The sequence below is a fragment of the Mustela erminea genome, chromosome 9 (assembly GCF_009829155.1).
Source record: "Mustela erminea isolate mMusErm1 chromosome 9, mMusErm1.Pri, whole genome shotgun sequence".
Taxonomy (NCBI): domain Eukaryota; kingdom Metazoa; phylum Chordata; class Mammalia; order Carnivora; family Mustelidae; genus Mustela; species Mustela erminea.
In genome coordinates this window covers 100,050,925-100,063,833 of record NC_045622.1, presented here as the reverse complement: position 1 = coordinate 100,063,833, position 12,909 = coordinate 100,050,925, and the positions used below count along the sequence as shown (strand labels likewise).

Here is a 12,909-nt window from a genome sequence, read left to right as displayed (position 1 = left end):
GGTTGTTGTTATTGTTATTGTTTATTTGTTTTTTAACAAATTGAAGGTTTGTGGCAACTCTGTGTCACCAAGATTGTAGGTGTCATTTTCCAATATCATTTACTCATTTCATGTTTCTTCGTCACACTTTGGTAATTCTTGCAATACTTGAAATGTTATCATTATTATATATGAATTGCTGCAATCTCATGATAAAACTTTAATGATGAGGAATTGATTCTTATGAATGAGCAAAGAACATGATTTCTTGAAACGGACTCTACTCATGGTGAAAAAGCCACAAAGACTATTGAAATAACAAAGGACTTAGAATATTACATACACTTAGTTGATAAACCAGTGAGAGGGTTTGGGAGAATTGACTCCAAATTTAACAAAGTTCTACTGTGAGTAAAATGTTATCAAAAAGAATCACATGGTGGGGCACCTGAGTGGCTCAGTAGGTTAAAGCCTCTGCCTTCGGCTCAGGTCATGATCCAAGAGTCTTGGGATCGAGCCCCACATCGGGCTCTCTGCTCAGCAGGGAGCCTGCTTCCTCCTTCTCTGGCTGCCTGCCTCTCTGCCTACTTGTGATATTTGTCTGTCAAATAAATAAATAAGATTTAAAAGAAAAAGAATCACAAATCATGTCATTTGTGAAAGAAAGAATCTACTGAGGTAGCAAACTTCATTGTCATCTTATTTTAAGAAATTGCCTTGAAGGAGCAGGAGGCTGGCTGAGGACAAAGCAAAGGCTGGCGTCTTGCACCCCCCCCCCTTCACCCGCTCCCCTCCATATGTGTAGCATTCCTCAGGCACCCCTGACTGCCATAAAATGATAAATAGTTAACTTGTAGAGATCACAGTCCTGCAAGGTAGGAGTCTCCCTTGGTTTGCAAATGTCCTTGAGATTACAACAAAGAAGTTACCTTATCAATAGCCCAATTTCCAGGGACACAGAACTCAGTTCCTCAAGCCCTAATGTCACCCTCCCCTCCATGAAAACGGAAGGAGGCGGAGGTAGAAGGAAAAGTAAATAAAGTTCAATTTCTTCTAAACCTAAATCTCATTAACAAGGATGCTTGATAGCAGGAATGTAACATTCCACCAGGAGACTCCCAATTGTCTTTACTTGATAAGTAACCAGGCCTTCAATATCCTGGTAGTGCTTTTTTCGCATGCGTGGGCTAACCGGCCAGTTCTGCTTCTGTTAAGATTGCTTTGTCTGCTTTCGTGCAGGGTCCCCTGACCCAATCCACTGACGCCAAGTATGCCTGTTCAAACTATCAATCAATCAGCTCAGCCCCACCCGAAACTTGTTTGTATCTGTCTATAAAAATCCTGCACCAACCCAGCTCTGGACCTCTCGGTGTTATCGGCAACGAGCGCCGCAGAGGTCCAGGTTCGAACCTGCAATAAACGACCCTTGCTGATTGGCTTTGACTCATGTCTCTGGTGGTCTTTTAAGGTGGGGGTAATATTCAATTGGCATTACAGCCTCAGTGACTCCAAACTTTACCAACTACTACCCTGATCAATTAGTTGCCACCAACACTAAGGCAAGAACTTCCACCAGCAGAAAAAAAAAAAAAAAAGGGTCACTGAAAACTCAGATGATGGTTAGCATTTTTGTCAATAAAGCATTTTTAAAGTGTGCAGATTGGTTTTCTAGACATAATGGTATTACACACTTAGCAGACTACAGCATAATGCAAATATATCTCTTATAGGCACTGGGAAACCAAAAAAATCATTTGACTCACTTTATTGTATAGATCTAGAATCAAACATGCAATATCTCTGAGGTGTGCATAATTAAGCTTTCTCAGACTTCAAAGATGAGAATGATCTTGCCTCTGCTTTCACATCACTTAGAGTTAGTTGTTTCTTTCAAGATTCAAAATTTGGCTCAGTTCTTTGATAGTCTAATATGTGGTGAACCTCTAGGCTTATGGTTGACCATGGTATAGGATCAGTGGACTTTTAATAAATTTAATGAATGTCATCTCAGTTGAATTCATATTTACTTATATCAGCCATTTTGAGTTCTAGTTGCCAGCTAGATTCAGTATTTTATTTAGATACTTTTAGATTTACAGTTTTGAGTTGTACTTTATCCAGCTTTATAAAGTTAACATCTTACTTAATCACAGTACAATTATTGCCACGAAAAAAATTTACATTGAATCAATAATACTAACTAAACTGTGTATTTCATTCAATTTCACCAGTTTTTCCACAATTTTTTTTTCCCCTGTTCCAGGATCCAATCCAGAACATTGTGCTGGGTTAATGTCATCACTCCCTAGTCTCCTGTGATCTCTGACTTTCCCATTTTCTTTCCTTTTCTTTTGTGACTATGAAACTTGTCAAGATTACTCATCAAGCACTTAGTAGAAGATTACCTGATATTTTTCTTGTGTTTAAATGGAGGTAGTTCATTACAGGGAAAATATGCCAGAGAGGTGGTGTATTGCCCTTTCATCTTCTCTGGGAATACATGATGTCAATGAGTGATATTACTAGTGATTTAAACTGGATCACTTACTTATTATAGTGTCTGTGGGACTTTTTCACCATAAAGTTAGGACTTTGCTTTGTAATTTATATACACTTGAGGAAGGTAATTTAGACTATGTAAATATTCTCTTTATTCTTTTGGGCACCCACCAAAATGTTCCCTCGGCCAATTATTATTGTGTTTTTGTTGTTGTTGTTGTTGTTGTCATTGCAAATTTCCATTTTCCCATTCTTTCAATTTATTTTTTTTACTTATTTATATATTTATTTTGGGGAAAAGATTTAGATTTAGGCTTCTGGACTCAGTTTAGATGATCCTGATTTTGTCGGCAACATTCAAAGTATCATCTTCAAAGAGCCAGTGGAACATATGCCTTCTTCTCTCCATTGGGCCTGAGGGTGTTGACTTTGGGCACATCAATGTCATAGAGCTTCCTGACAGCCTGTTTGATCTGGTGCTTATTGGCCTTGACATGTACAATACATACAAGCAAGCTGGTGTCTTCTATTTTCTTCATGGCTGAATCAGTTGTCAGGGAGAACTTGATGATGGCATGGTGGTCAAGCTTGTTTCTCTTAGGGATGCTCTTTGGAGGACATTTGAGTTGCCTTCAGAGAGCAGTGTCTTGGGCCTTGAGAAGGCAGGCGATGTGCAGGTCATTTTTTGTGGCTGTGGCTGCCTTTTAGCCTTCTTGGCCTTCAAAGACTTTGCTTTGGCTTCAGCTTTGGGAGGAGCAAGGGTTTTCTTTCTTCATTTTCCCTGCCACCTTTATGAAAGGACATATTTTAAATGAAATTATTTAAATGAGATTATTTTAAATGAAATTATTCTGTAAGGAAGAGTTGTTCTTTCTTGTGTATATTTATTTAGTTAGCTAGTTACATGGATATGCACTCACTATAATTACTTTTTCTTTGGATTATCCAGCACTACCATCATTTACTTTGTTGCTTAAATTATTTCAGGTCTGCTGTGGAACCATCATTGAATTAACTCTTACATACTTTATTCTTTGGTCATGCTTTTCTTATCCTCTAACCTCTTACATTCTGGCAGCACAATAAGCTCCAGGCTCATCTTATATTTTCCTGGACTCAGCTCCAGAAACAACTACTTCTCCAAGGAGCCTTGCCATCTTTTATGGGAGTATGATATTTGGAAACCAGAATCTGGACTGCATATCCTATTTTTATGTGTGCACCCATATTTTTCTCTTAAGAATATGTCACACATATTTTTGATGCTTTTGAATTTCCAAGTCTCTGTAATTATAACTTTTCAAATGAAGACTGCGCTATAGTTAAAAATGCATAGATTTAAGAAACATAATTCTGAGTTTATGTCTTGAAATACCATTTACTACCTTATGACCATGTGAATGTTTTTTAATCTCTTTCATCCTCAGCATCCATATCTACAAAACGACAAAGTAGTACCTGCCTCATGTGTTTGTCAAGATGAAATTAAATACTATATACAAAATATCTTGTATAGATGAGGTTGCAATAATCTATTACATCTGTACACCCACGTTTATTAAACTGTTTTCTCCACCATTGGACATTACATTCATCATGATTTCTCTCTCTCTCTCTCTCTCTCTCTCTCTCTCTTTTTAAGTAATTCAGAGTAAATGTTAACTTGTTTCCTTTAGCTAAGTACCAGAAGCACTGCTTTGGGACCAACTTACAACTTTTTGTTACATATTAGTGGAAGACAGTCTAGAGTGGTTTGACAAATTTTAATTTCAATGAGGATTGTCCTTGATCATCAGTGTCATCATACCTTACTTCCATTGACCATTTATATCTTTTCAAGTGCCTTATATAATAGCGCTCAATAAATCAAAGGTTATTTTGTTAGGTATATATTTCATTACTATGCATCTGGAATAGTTCCTTATATCTTTGTTTACTATTTATATGCCCACCACTTTAAATATTATTGAAATCCTGACTCCTATAAGTGTCTGAATTCTTTTAACTGTACTAGATGGAAAATCTCCTAATTTAAAATTTGTCCTTATTTACTCCTCAGTATTAAATATACTATTACATCATAAGTAAAAACAAAACAAACAAAAAACAAAAACACTCTTTGAAATACTTAACTCACTGATTTATTAAACAAGTAAGTAAGTATTGTGTACAAAAAATAAGTATTGTGTACCTGCTATTGTGATCATCACTGTCCCGGTAATCTTGAGACTGTGAAGTTGAATAAGATGCAGTCTTTTCCTTACAGGACTAAACAGCTCAGGGATGCCTGGGTAGCTCAGTCATTAAGCACCTGCCTTCAACTCAGGTCATGATCCTGGGTCCTGGGATGGAGCCCCACATCTGGTTCCCTGCACATCAGGAAGCCTGCTTCTCCTTCTCCCACTCCCCCTGCTTGTGTTCCCTCTCTCGCTCTCTCTGTCAAACAAATAAAATATTTTAAAAAATTAAAAAAAGAACAGGAATGAAGAGTAAAAACAGAAGTTCACAATCCATTGTCACAATACAATGCAATCATAGAAAAATGGAGGAAGCAATCTAATTTTCTCAAGGATGTTATCAAGAAGATCTTCAGAAAGATGGGAGCTCTTGCTCTTGGCCCTGGAGAATGATTAAAGATAAGTATAAATTATTAAAATGAGAGAAAGTATGTGGCATTAAGGAAAGAATTATGACCAAACCTTTTTCTGATAGAAGAATAGAGACACAGGGGAGGGCAGGGAAGTGATGGAAGAAGTCAGAAGACTATTTCAACAGTTAGGGTTCAAGAACACAAGACCTGAACTGAGACAGCAGCACTGATGATTAATGGAGGAGAGGAAACTGATTTTAAGGGTATTTGGGAACCAGAGTCAATAATACCCAAAACAATAAGTATTTGAATAAAGTAAGATAGACGAATCTATGCTGACATGCTAGATACTCAACTGGTGTGATTGAATGTATGGAAATACTTTTGTCCAGAAAAAGAATAATATAAGAATAGAAATTAGGTACAAGTACAGTGGTGAGATTACTTTAAAATGCTGGGTTTTAGGAATCCGAAGGACATACATAAAAATAACTATATTTCTTTAGTGAGTATAAAATGTTCAGATATCTAAAAAAAAGTATGAATGTGACTCTCAGACTTTCTTAGTTTTATTATTTAGTTTGCAAAAGAAATTGCTCTATAATGCCATTTACAGTTATAAGGGAATGGGAATGAAATTCAGACTGCCACTAATTACCCAACCATTTCCTTTTCTTCAGTACTTGGTTTTCTCACCAGAAGAACAAATTATAACATCTTGTCCAATTTTGCATTTCTATAATTTTGAAAAAAGAACATGGCACCAAAAAAGAAGCCATATTCAGCTCTTTGAAATTCCTAACTTATAAACTATTTAATATCCATCAGCACAATGCCTAACTGTTGAAATGACATTAAGTCAATACACATAGCATCCATCTGATAATTAAAACTGCTCCTTTCAAACTCTCACCAAATTGTTGTCCGTCTTTGGCTTGAATCTTCCAAGCTATCTTTATTCTCTATGCATCTCCCTTGAACTCAGGATATCATATATTGCAAAGTCTCATTACATTTAGTTGAATGTATTTCCACACAGCTTCTAAGAAGTCAAGTTAGGGTTAAAGATATATTTCTTTGATTTCCAAATGCACTTAATTCAAATCTTTTTTTTTTTTTTTTTTTAGTTTCTTATTTACTTGATTTTTTGTTTTATTTTATTTTATTTTATTTATTTCTTTTCATACATTTTTAAATCCGTTAAACACTGTAAAACAAATCTAATCCCTTCTTTTTATGACATTTTTTCAATAATGAAGCAATTACAATCTGTGCCCTGACTTTTTCAATTCCGTATACATCAACATGATACGTTTTTATCTGCATTGTTTTTTTCTCCTGCAAAAGAACTTAAATAAATTGGAACATTAAAATGTGTAATATTTACATCTATGTATATTAATTCAGGATTGTCTGACTGTTCATTAAAGTAGGGCCAAACACTTTAATGCCTTAATTTTGCCATACAAATTATGTATCTATCTATAAATAGCTTGTTATATAGATATCTTTAGATGTCTATAGATAGAGGTCTATCATTAGCATTCTACTACTAACGGAGATTTTAACAGCAACAAAATCAAACATGTATCTTCAGATTGGCCATAGATCTAAAGAAAGAATTCATTCATTTGCATGTCATCAAATTATGTTAAATTATACTGCTTTAATTTGAAAAACCATAACCAGAAACAAGATCATCACAAAGCACAGCCATAGATAAAGCAAACTTCAGGGAAAACTTCGGTTGGTTAACGTCCTTTACTGACTGTTGGAGGAACTATCTTAGTTTATAACTAATGTCCTTCAGATCAGAGAAGTCAATTTTTATTGCTCTTTTATATATCAGCCTTAAACTATTAAGAAAATTCACTCTAGGGCGCCTGGGTGGCTCAGTGGGTTAAGCTGCTGCCTTCGGCTCAGGTCATGATCTCGTGTCCTGGGATGGAGTCCCGCATCGGGCTCTCTGCTCAACAGGGAGCCTGCTTCCTCCTCTCTCTCTGTCTTCCTCTCTGCCTACTTGTGATCTCTGTCTGTCAAATAAATAAATAAAATCTTTAAAAAAAATAAAGAAAATTCACTCTACCAGTTTATAACTTTTGTAACAAATATTTAAATACATCTAGGTTCTTTGTGGGATTTTCTTTTTTATTAAAGATTTTAGGGATGCCTGGGTGGCTCAGTAGTTTAAGCCTCTGCCTTCAACTCAGGTCATGATCTCAGGGTCCTGGGATAAAGTCCCGCCTAGGACTCTGCTCAGTGGGGAGCCTGCTTCCTCCTCTCTCTCTGCCTGCCTCTCTGCCTACTCTCTGTCAGATAAATAAAACCTTTAAAAAAAAAAAAAGATTTTATTTGTTTGTTTGACAGAGAGAGAGAGAGAGAGCAAGGGGGAGCAGGGGGAGCAGGAGTGGGAGAAGCAGGCTTCCTGCTGGGCAGAGAGCCCAAAGTGGGACTCTGTCCCAGGAACCTGAGATCATGATCTGAGCTGAAGGCAGAGGCTTAATGACTGAGCCACCCAGGCACCTCTTTGTGGTTTTAATGGTATTCCTAAACAATACCTTTATCTATAATTTCTCAGAATGCTTATTTCCATTGATTTCACTCTTTCTATTTGATTTAATATTCTGCTGTTTTCTTAATTTTGATCCATTGACTATGTTCTCAAGTTCTTTTTTTTTTTTTTTTTTTTTGGTAAGAAGAACAGAGGAAATTTATCTCCTCAAACTGCTTCTGAATCAATTAGTAATTTGGGGAAAAAGAGCACAATCATGCATTCTATCTTCATTAATTTTTATATTACGGGTTTCAACTTCCCTTATTTATGAAATTTTGTTGTGACGTTCATTTATTATCTATTCCTATGAGGTTAAATAACGAAACTTTTAAATAAACATAATTGCTTTGATGAAAGAATTGGGTTTTATAGAAGGTTTTCAGAAAGTAATTTAATGAAGTATCAAAATAAATTTTTCTATGTATTTTACCAAAAAATTTCATTATCAGAAATCCATTAAGATGAAAACAATTAGAAAAATAAAGATTTATATACAGACTTTATCATTATGATATAAATTTCTTTATAAAAAAACTCCAAAGTATGTAACACTGGGAGATGGACACTTTAGTAGGCCAACGTAACATTAAATTATAGTCTGTGATTATGAGAGATCCAGAAAACTGCTTACCATTGTCCAAAATCTCCCTTATTAAGTTATAGTTTTGCTTTTGGATGCTTGATTATAACATTAACAGTGATTACTGAAAAGCTATTATATTAAAATATTTGACAATGGGATTATTCTGGAAGAAAATATGGACAGTATAGAAACAGTAAAATAAAAATTTGCTTTAACACATTATATTACATATTTATCTAAATTTGTCAAACACTAAGAAAAAAATTCACAGACTTACAGATTTTAACAGGATAGATTTATTGCTATGAGCTAGATATCATTCCATTTGATAAACATTCTTTTTTTTTTAATAAACATTCTTTTCACACACTCAAAGCCATTGTTCACTAGCTATTGCAAAAGTGCTGTTAGTTAAAGGCTATGCTTACTTGCTTAACAATTGTGATGACAACAATGATACTGGACAGAGTTCTTGATGCCCAGCTGAGTAAGCAGAACAATAAATAGTATATAGAATGATGAAGATATGCAACATGGGGTCCTAATAGCCATTCTGTTTAAGAAACTATCAGCATTTTCTTCCTTCTTCTTCTTCTTCTTCTTTATCTTCTTTTTTTTTTTTTTTGAAACATATAATGTATTATTTGTTTCAGGGGTACAGGTCTGTGATTCATCAGTCTTATATAATTCACAGCATGCACCATAACACATCCCCTGCCCAGTGTCCATCACCCGCCACCTCATCCCTCCCACCTGCCTCCCCTCCAGCAACCTTCAGTTTGTTTCCTGAGATTAAGAGTCTCTTATGGTTTGTCTCCCTCTCTGGTTTCATCTTGTTTCATTTTTCCTCCCTTCCTTTATGATCCTCTGTCTTGTTTCTCAAATTCCTCTTACCAGTGAGATCATAGGATAATTGTCCTTCTCTGATTGACTTATTTCACTTAGCATAATACCCTCTAGTTCCATCCACATTGTTGCAAATGGCAAGATTTCAGGTTTCTTGATGGCTGCATGATATTCCATTGTATTTATATACCACCTTTTTATCAGCATTTTCAAGTAATTGTTTTATGGAAGGTTCCTAAAGGCTGATTTTAAGTGAATCCTAATGTAACCTGATATGACAGAATACCTTTGCATTGTCATTTGGTATTTCTTTTAAACAACTGACACAGAGGGTGCCTGGCTGGCTCTATTGGTAGGGCTTGCTGCTTTTGATCTCCAGGTAGTGGGTTCAAGCTCTATGTTTGTGTGGAGCCTACTTTAAAAAGAAATACTGAACAATGGGCAGAAATGGAATTGCCCAAAAAAGGAGCCTGTGGAGGGGCACCTGGGTGGCTCAGTCATTTATGTGTCTGACACCTGACTGTGGCTTGGGTCATGATCTCAGGGCCATGAGATTGCACCCCCCATCAAGCTTCATGGTCAGCACGGAACCTCCTTAAGTTTCTTCTCGCCGTCTCCCTCTGCCCTCCTTCCCCGGCTCACACACTCTTTTTCTGTGTGCTTGAATTCTCTCAGAGGTTGATCTTGTCTGGTCTTGGGTGAGCGTTGATATCTACTGATCATTTGTTTTCTCATTTGGGAAATAAGTCAGCTCCTCTAGAGTTGTAAAGCAGAAGGAAAATGGAGGGCACTTTCTGTAACTGATTTTCATGGAGTTAGTAGAGATCCAAAATAATAATTTGCAAATATAACAGATCCAAATTACATAGGGCATAAAATTATTTTCAACTGGAGACACTTTGGATTCAATTGTTGCATAAGAGGCTTTTTTAGAGTTTCCCTTATCTGACTAAAAGCAGGAACCTCTAAGAGTCAGGCTGCTGTAACTGCTTTCTCCCTGGGGTTTTGTCTGCCAAGAAAGAAGACAAAGTAGACCACTTGCCCCTGTATAAACAAGCAATATCACAGAATCTCTTCTCTCTCCTTTGTTCCCTCAAAAGCCCATTTGTTCTTCCTACAAAAGCCTTTCACATATTAAATTAAGTATATGAACTCCCATTCTCTAATTATTGAACAAGCTACTTTTTTTTGTGCATCTTATATACATCTTATATACATCTTAAATACATATGAACAAACTCCGCCTGTTAATCTTGTGTCAGTTCAAAGATCATCAAAAAGTAAAGTTAAGAGGATGGAGGAAATGTATTTCCTCCCTGGCAGAATGTATTGTGTGTGTATATATAGGTACATATATGCATGCATACATAACATATACACACACACACACACACACACACACATATATGTGTGTGTGTGTATATGTGTATATATGTATATATATGTGTGTGTATATGTGTGTGTGTGTGTGTGTGTATATATATATACATACATATATATATATGTATATATATATACACACAGATATATATATATATACACATACATACATATATATATACATATATATATATCTGTGTGTTTCCAAAGCCAATAATGAATACATTTGAAAATACCATTTTTTTTTCTCCAACGAATCTCACAGGTATTTAGCAATGCAACCCTCTACAGAATCAATAAACATTCCTTAAATTTTCTTCTTGAAAATTCACCATCATTGAGCCAATATTCTTCTCAAAATAATTCTTTTCATTGCTTCTTTGGCCTCTGTGTTTCTCACACTGTATATCAGAAAATTTAGGATTGGCAACAAAAGAGTATAAAACACGGACAGGATTTTGGCTCTATCCTGTGGGTAGTTAGAGCTGCTGCCCAGATAAGTAAATATCACTGTTCCATAGAAGAGAGTCACTACCATTAGATGAGACGCACATGTGGAGAATGCCTTATACCTGCTCCTTGTGGAGTGTAACTTCAGGACAGTGAGGAGGATTCCCAGATAGGAACTAACCACTATCAGAAAGGTAGTCACTGATGTCGTGCCAGAGAAGATAGTAAATAAAATCTTGCTGTACTGGGTGTCCGAACAGGACAGTTGAAAGAGCAGTGGGATATCGCAGAAGTAATGATTGATGACGTTGGGCCCACAGAAAGACAGGCTGAGCAAGCCGCTCAGGTGGGTAAGTGAGCTGGCGGAACCTACCAGGTAGGAAGCAGTCACCAGGTGGACGCAGAACGTGCGGGTCATGAGGCCTTTGTAATGAAGTGGGCGGCAAATGGCAACATAGCGATCATAGGCCATGGCCGCCAGGAGGAAGCATTCGGTGGTCAGGAACATGCTGAAGAAGGAATACTGAAGGAGGCAACCGTGATAGGAGATGACTTTCCATCCTGTTGTGTAGCTCACCAACATTCTAGGAATAAAGACTGAAGCATAGCAGAAATCCAAGAAAGCCAAGTGACAAAGGAAAAAGTACTTGGGCAAATGGAGCTGGGCACTAGCCCAGATGACTGCGACAATGCAAACATTGCCCACCACAGTGGCGAGGTAGATTGACAGAAATAGCAGGAAAAGGACAATATTCAAATCAGGGTTATCAGTCAGCCCCAGGAGAATGAACTCCGTTACCACACTGACATTTCTGTTGGCCATTTATGTGTCCCCCACTACAGGGGATCTGCAGGGAGCAAGAAACAATGGAAATAAGCAAAGTATAGCATGAATATATGCTTTCAGTCAACTAGCATTTTTTGAAAACTGCACAATCTTAGTTAACAATCACAGTCCACAGGAAGAGTGAGAAGTCAGCCCGATAAGAGACTTTGGTTGATTCAAAGTCTCCTCTGGGGGTGTAAACTGACTTTATGCCCTGTGAGAACTTTGGAGGAATCCAAACTCCTGTGGAAAGCCTCATAGGAATGTAGGTTTAACAGAAAGAGCTTAGGAGATGGACCTGGAGTAATAGCATATTCCAGATTCCAGAACATAAGGCAAGGACCCTGCATTTTTAGAAAAACATCCCTTAACAAAGTACACAAAAACTCAGAATGTAACAGGTAAATTTCTGAGACATCTAGCAAAACTACTGTCTATGACATCTTTTTAACTTAGACAAAATAATAAGTAACTATAAATAAATAAAATAATAATAAATAAAATAAAGAAATATATAAATAAAACAATAAAAGAAATAAAATATTATACATGTTACACAATAATATATACACAATATAAACATGATTAGATTTATAGACTATCCATAAAAAAGGGAAAATAAGAATTAAGGATGGGGACGCCTGGGTGGCTCAGTTGGCTAAGCAGCTGCCTTCGGCTCAGGTCATGATCCCAGGGTCCTGGGATCGAGTCCCACATCGGGCTCCTTGCTCGGCAGGGAGCCTGCTTCTCCCTCTGCCTCTGCCTGCCTCTTTGTCTGCCTGTGCTCGCTCATTCTCTCTCCCTCTGTCTCTGGCAAATAAATAAATAAATAAAATCTTTAAAAAAAAAAAAAGAATTAAGGATGTCTAGAATAGAGAGTGAAAAAAAGTAATCATTTTCTACATAACATTACTTCTTTCTTAAAACTCACTTGTTCCAGGAAATTGTTCTTTGCTATTCCAACAGATATTTGTTATTTCATTTTCTGATTTCCAAGAGCATTTATTAGCCAATGGTGTGTCTTAGTCCATCAGACATTTTTTTCTTTAAGATTGAATCAAGATACTTTTTAATATGTTTTTGATCTCTGCAGTCAAAAGACCTCAAGTCTAATTTCAAGGACAATGCATATACTTTAGGTACATTAGATCATGCATGGATGCAGATTTTTATCAAGAAAAGGATTATTAAATTAATTTTAT

General features: G+C 36.4%; 1 protein-coding gene across 1 annotated transcript; it reads right to left on the bottom strand.

Annotated features, from left to right (window-relative positions):
- Positions 1 to 10,765: 10,765 nt before the first annotated feature.
- Positions 10,766 to 11,704, bottom strand: LOC116600063 (olfactory receptor 1052-like). Its single transcript, XM_032360049.1, has one exon. The coding sequence runs from the start codon at positions 11,702 to 11,704 to the stop codon at positions 10,766 to 10,768; it is 939 nt and encodes a 312-aa protein (XP_032215940.1).
- Positions 11,705 to 12,909: the final 1,205 nt, after the last annotated feature.

Excerpts from the sequence above, each read along its gene's own strand:
- LOC116600063 (XM_032360049.1), bottom strand. The coding sequence starts at position 11,704 with ATGGCCAACAGAAATGTCAGTGTGGTAACGGAGTTCATTCTCCTGGGG.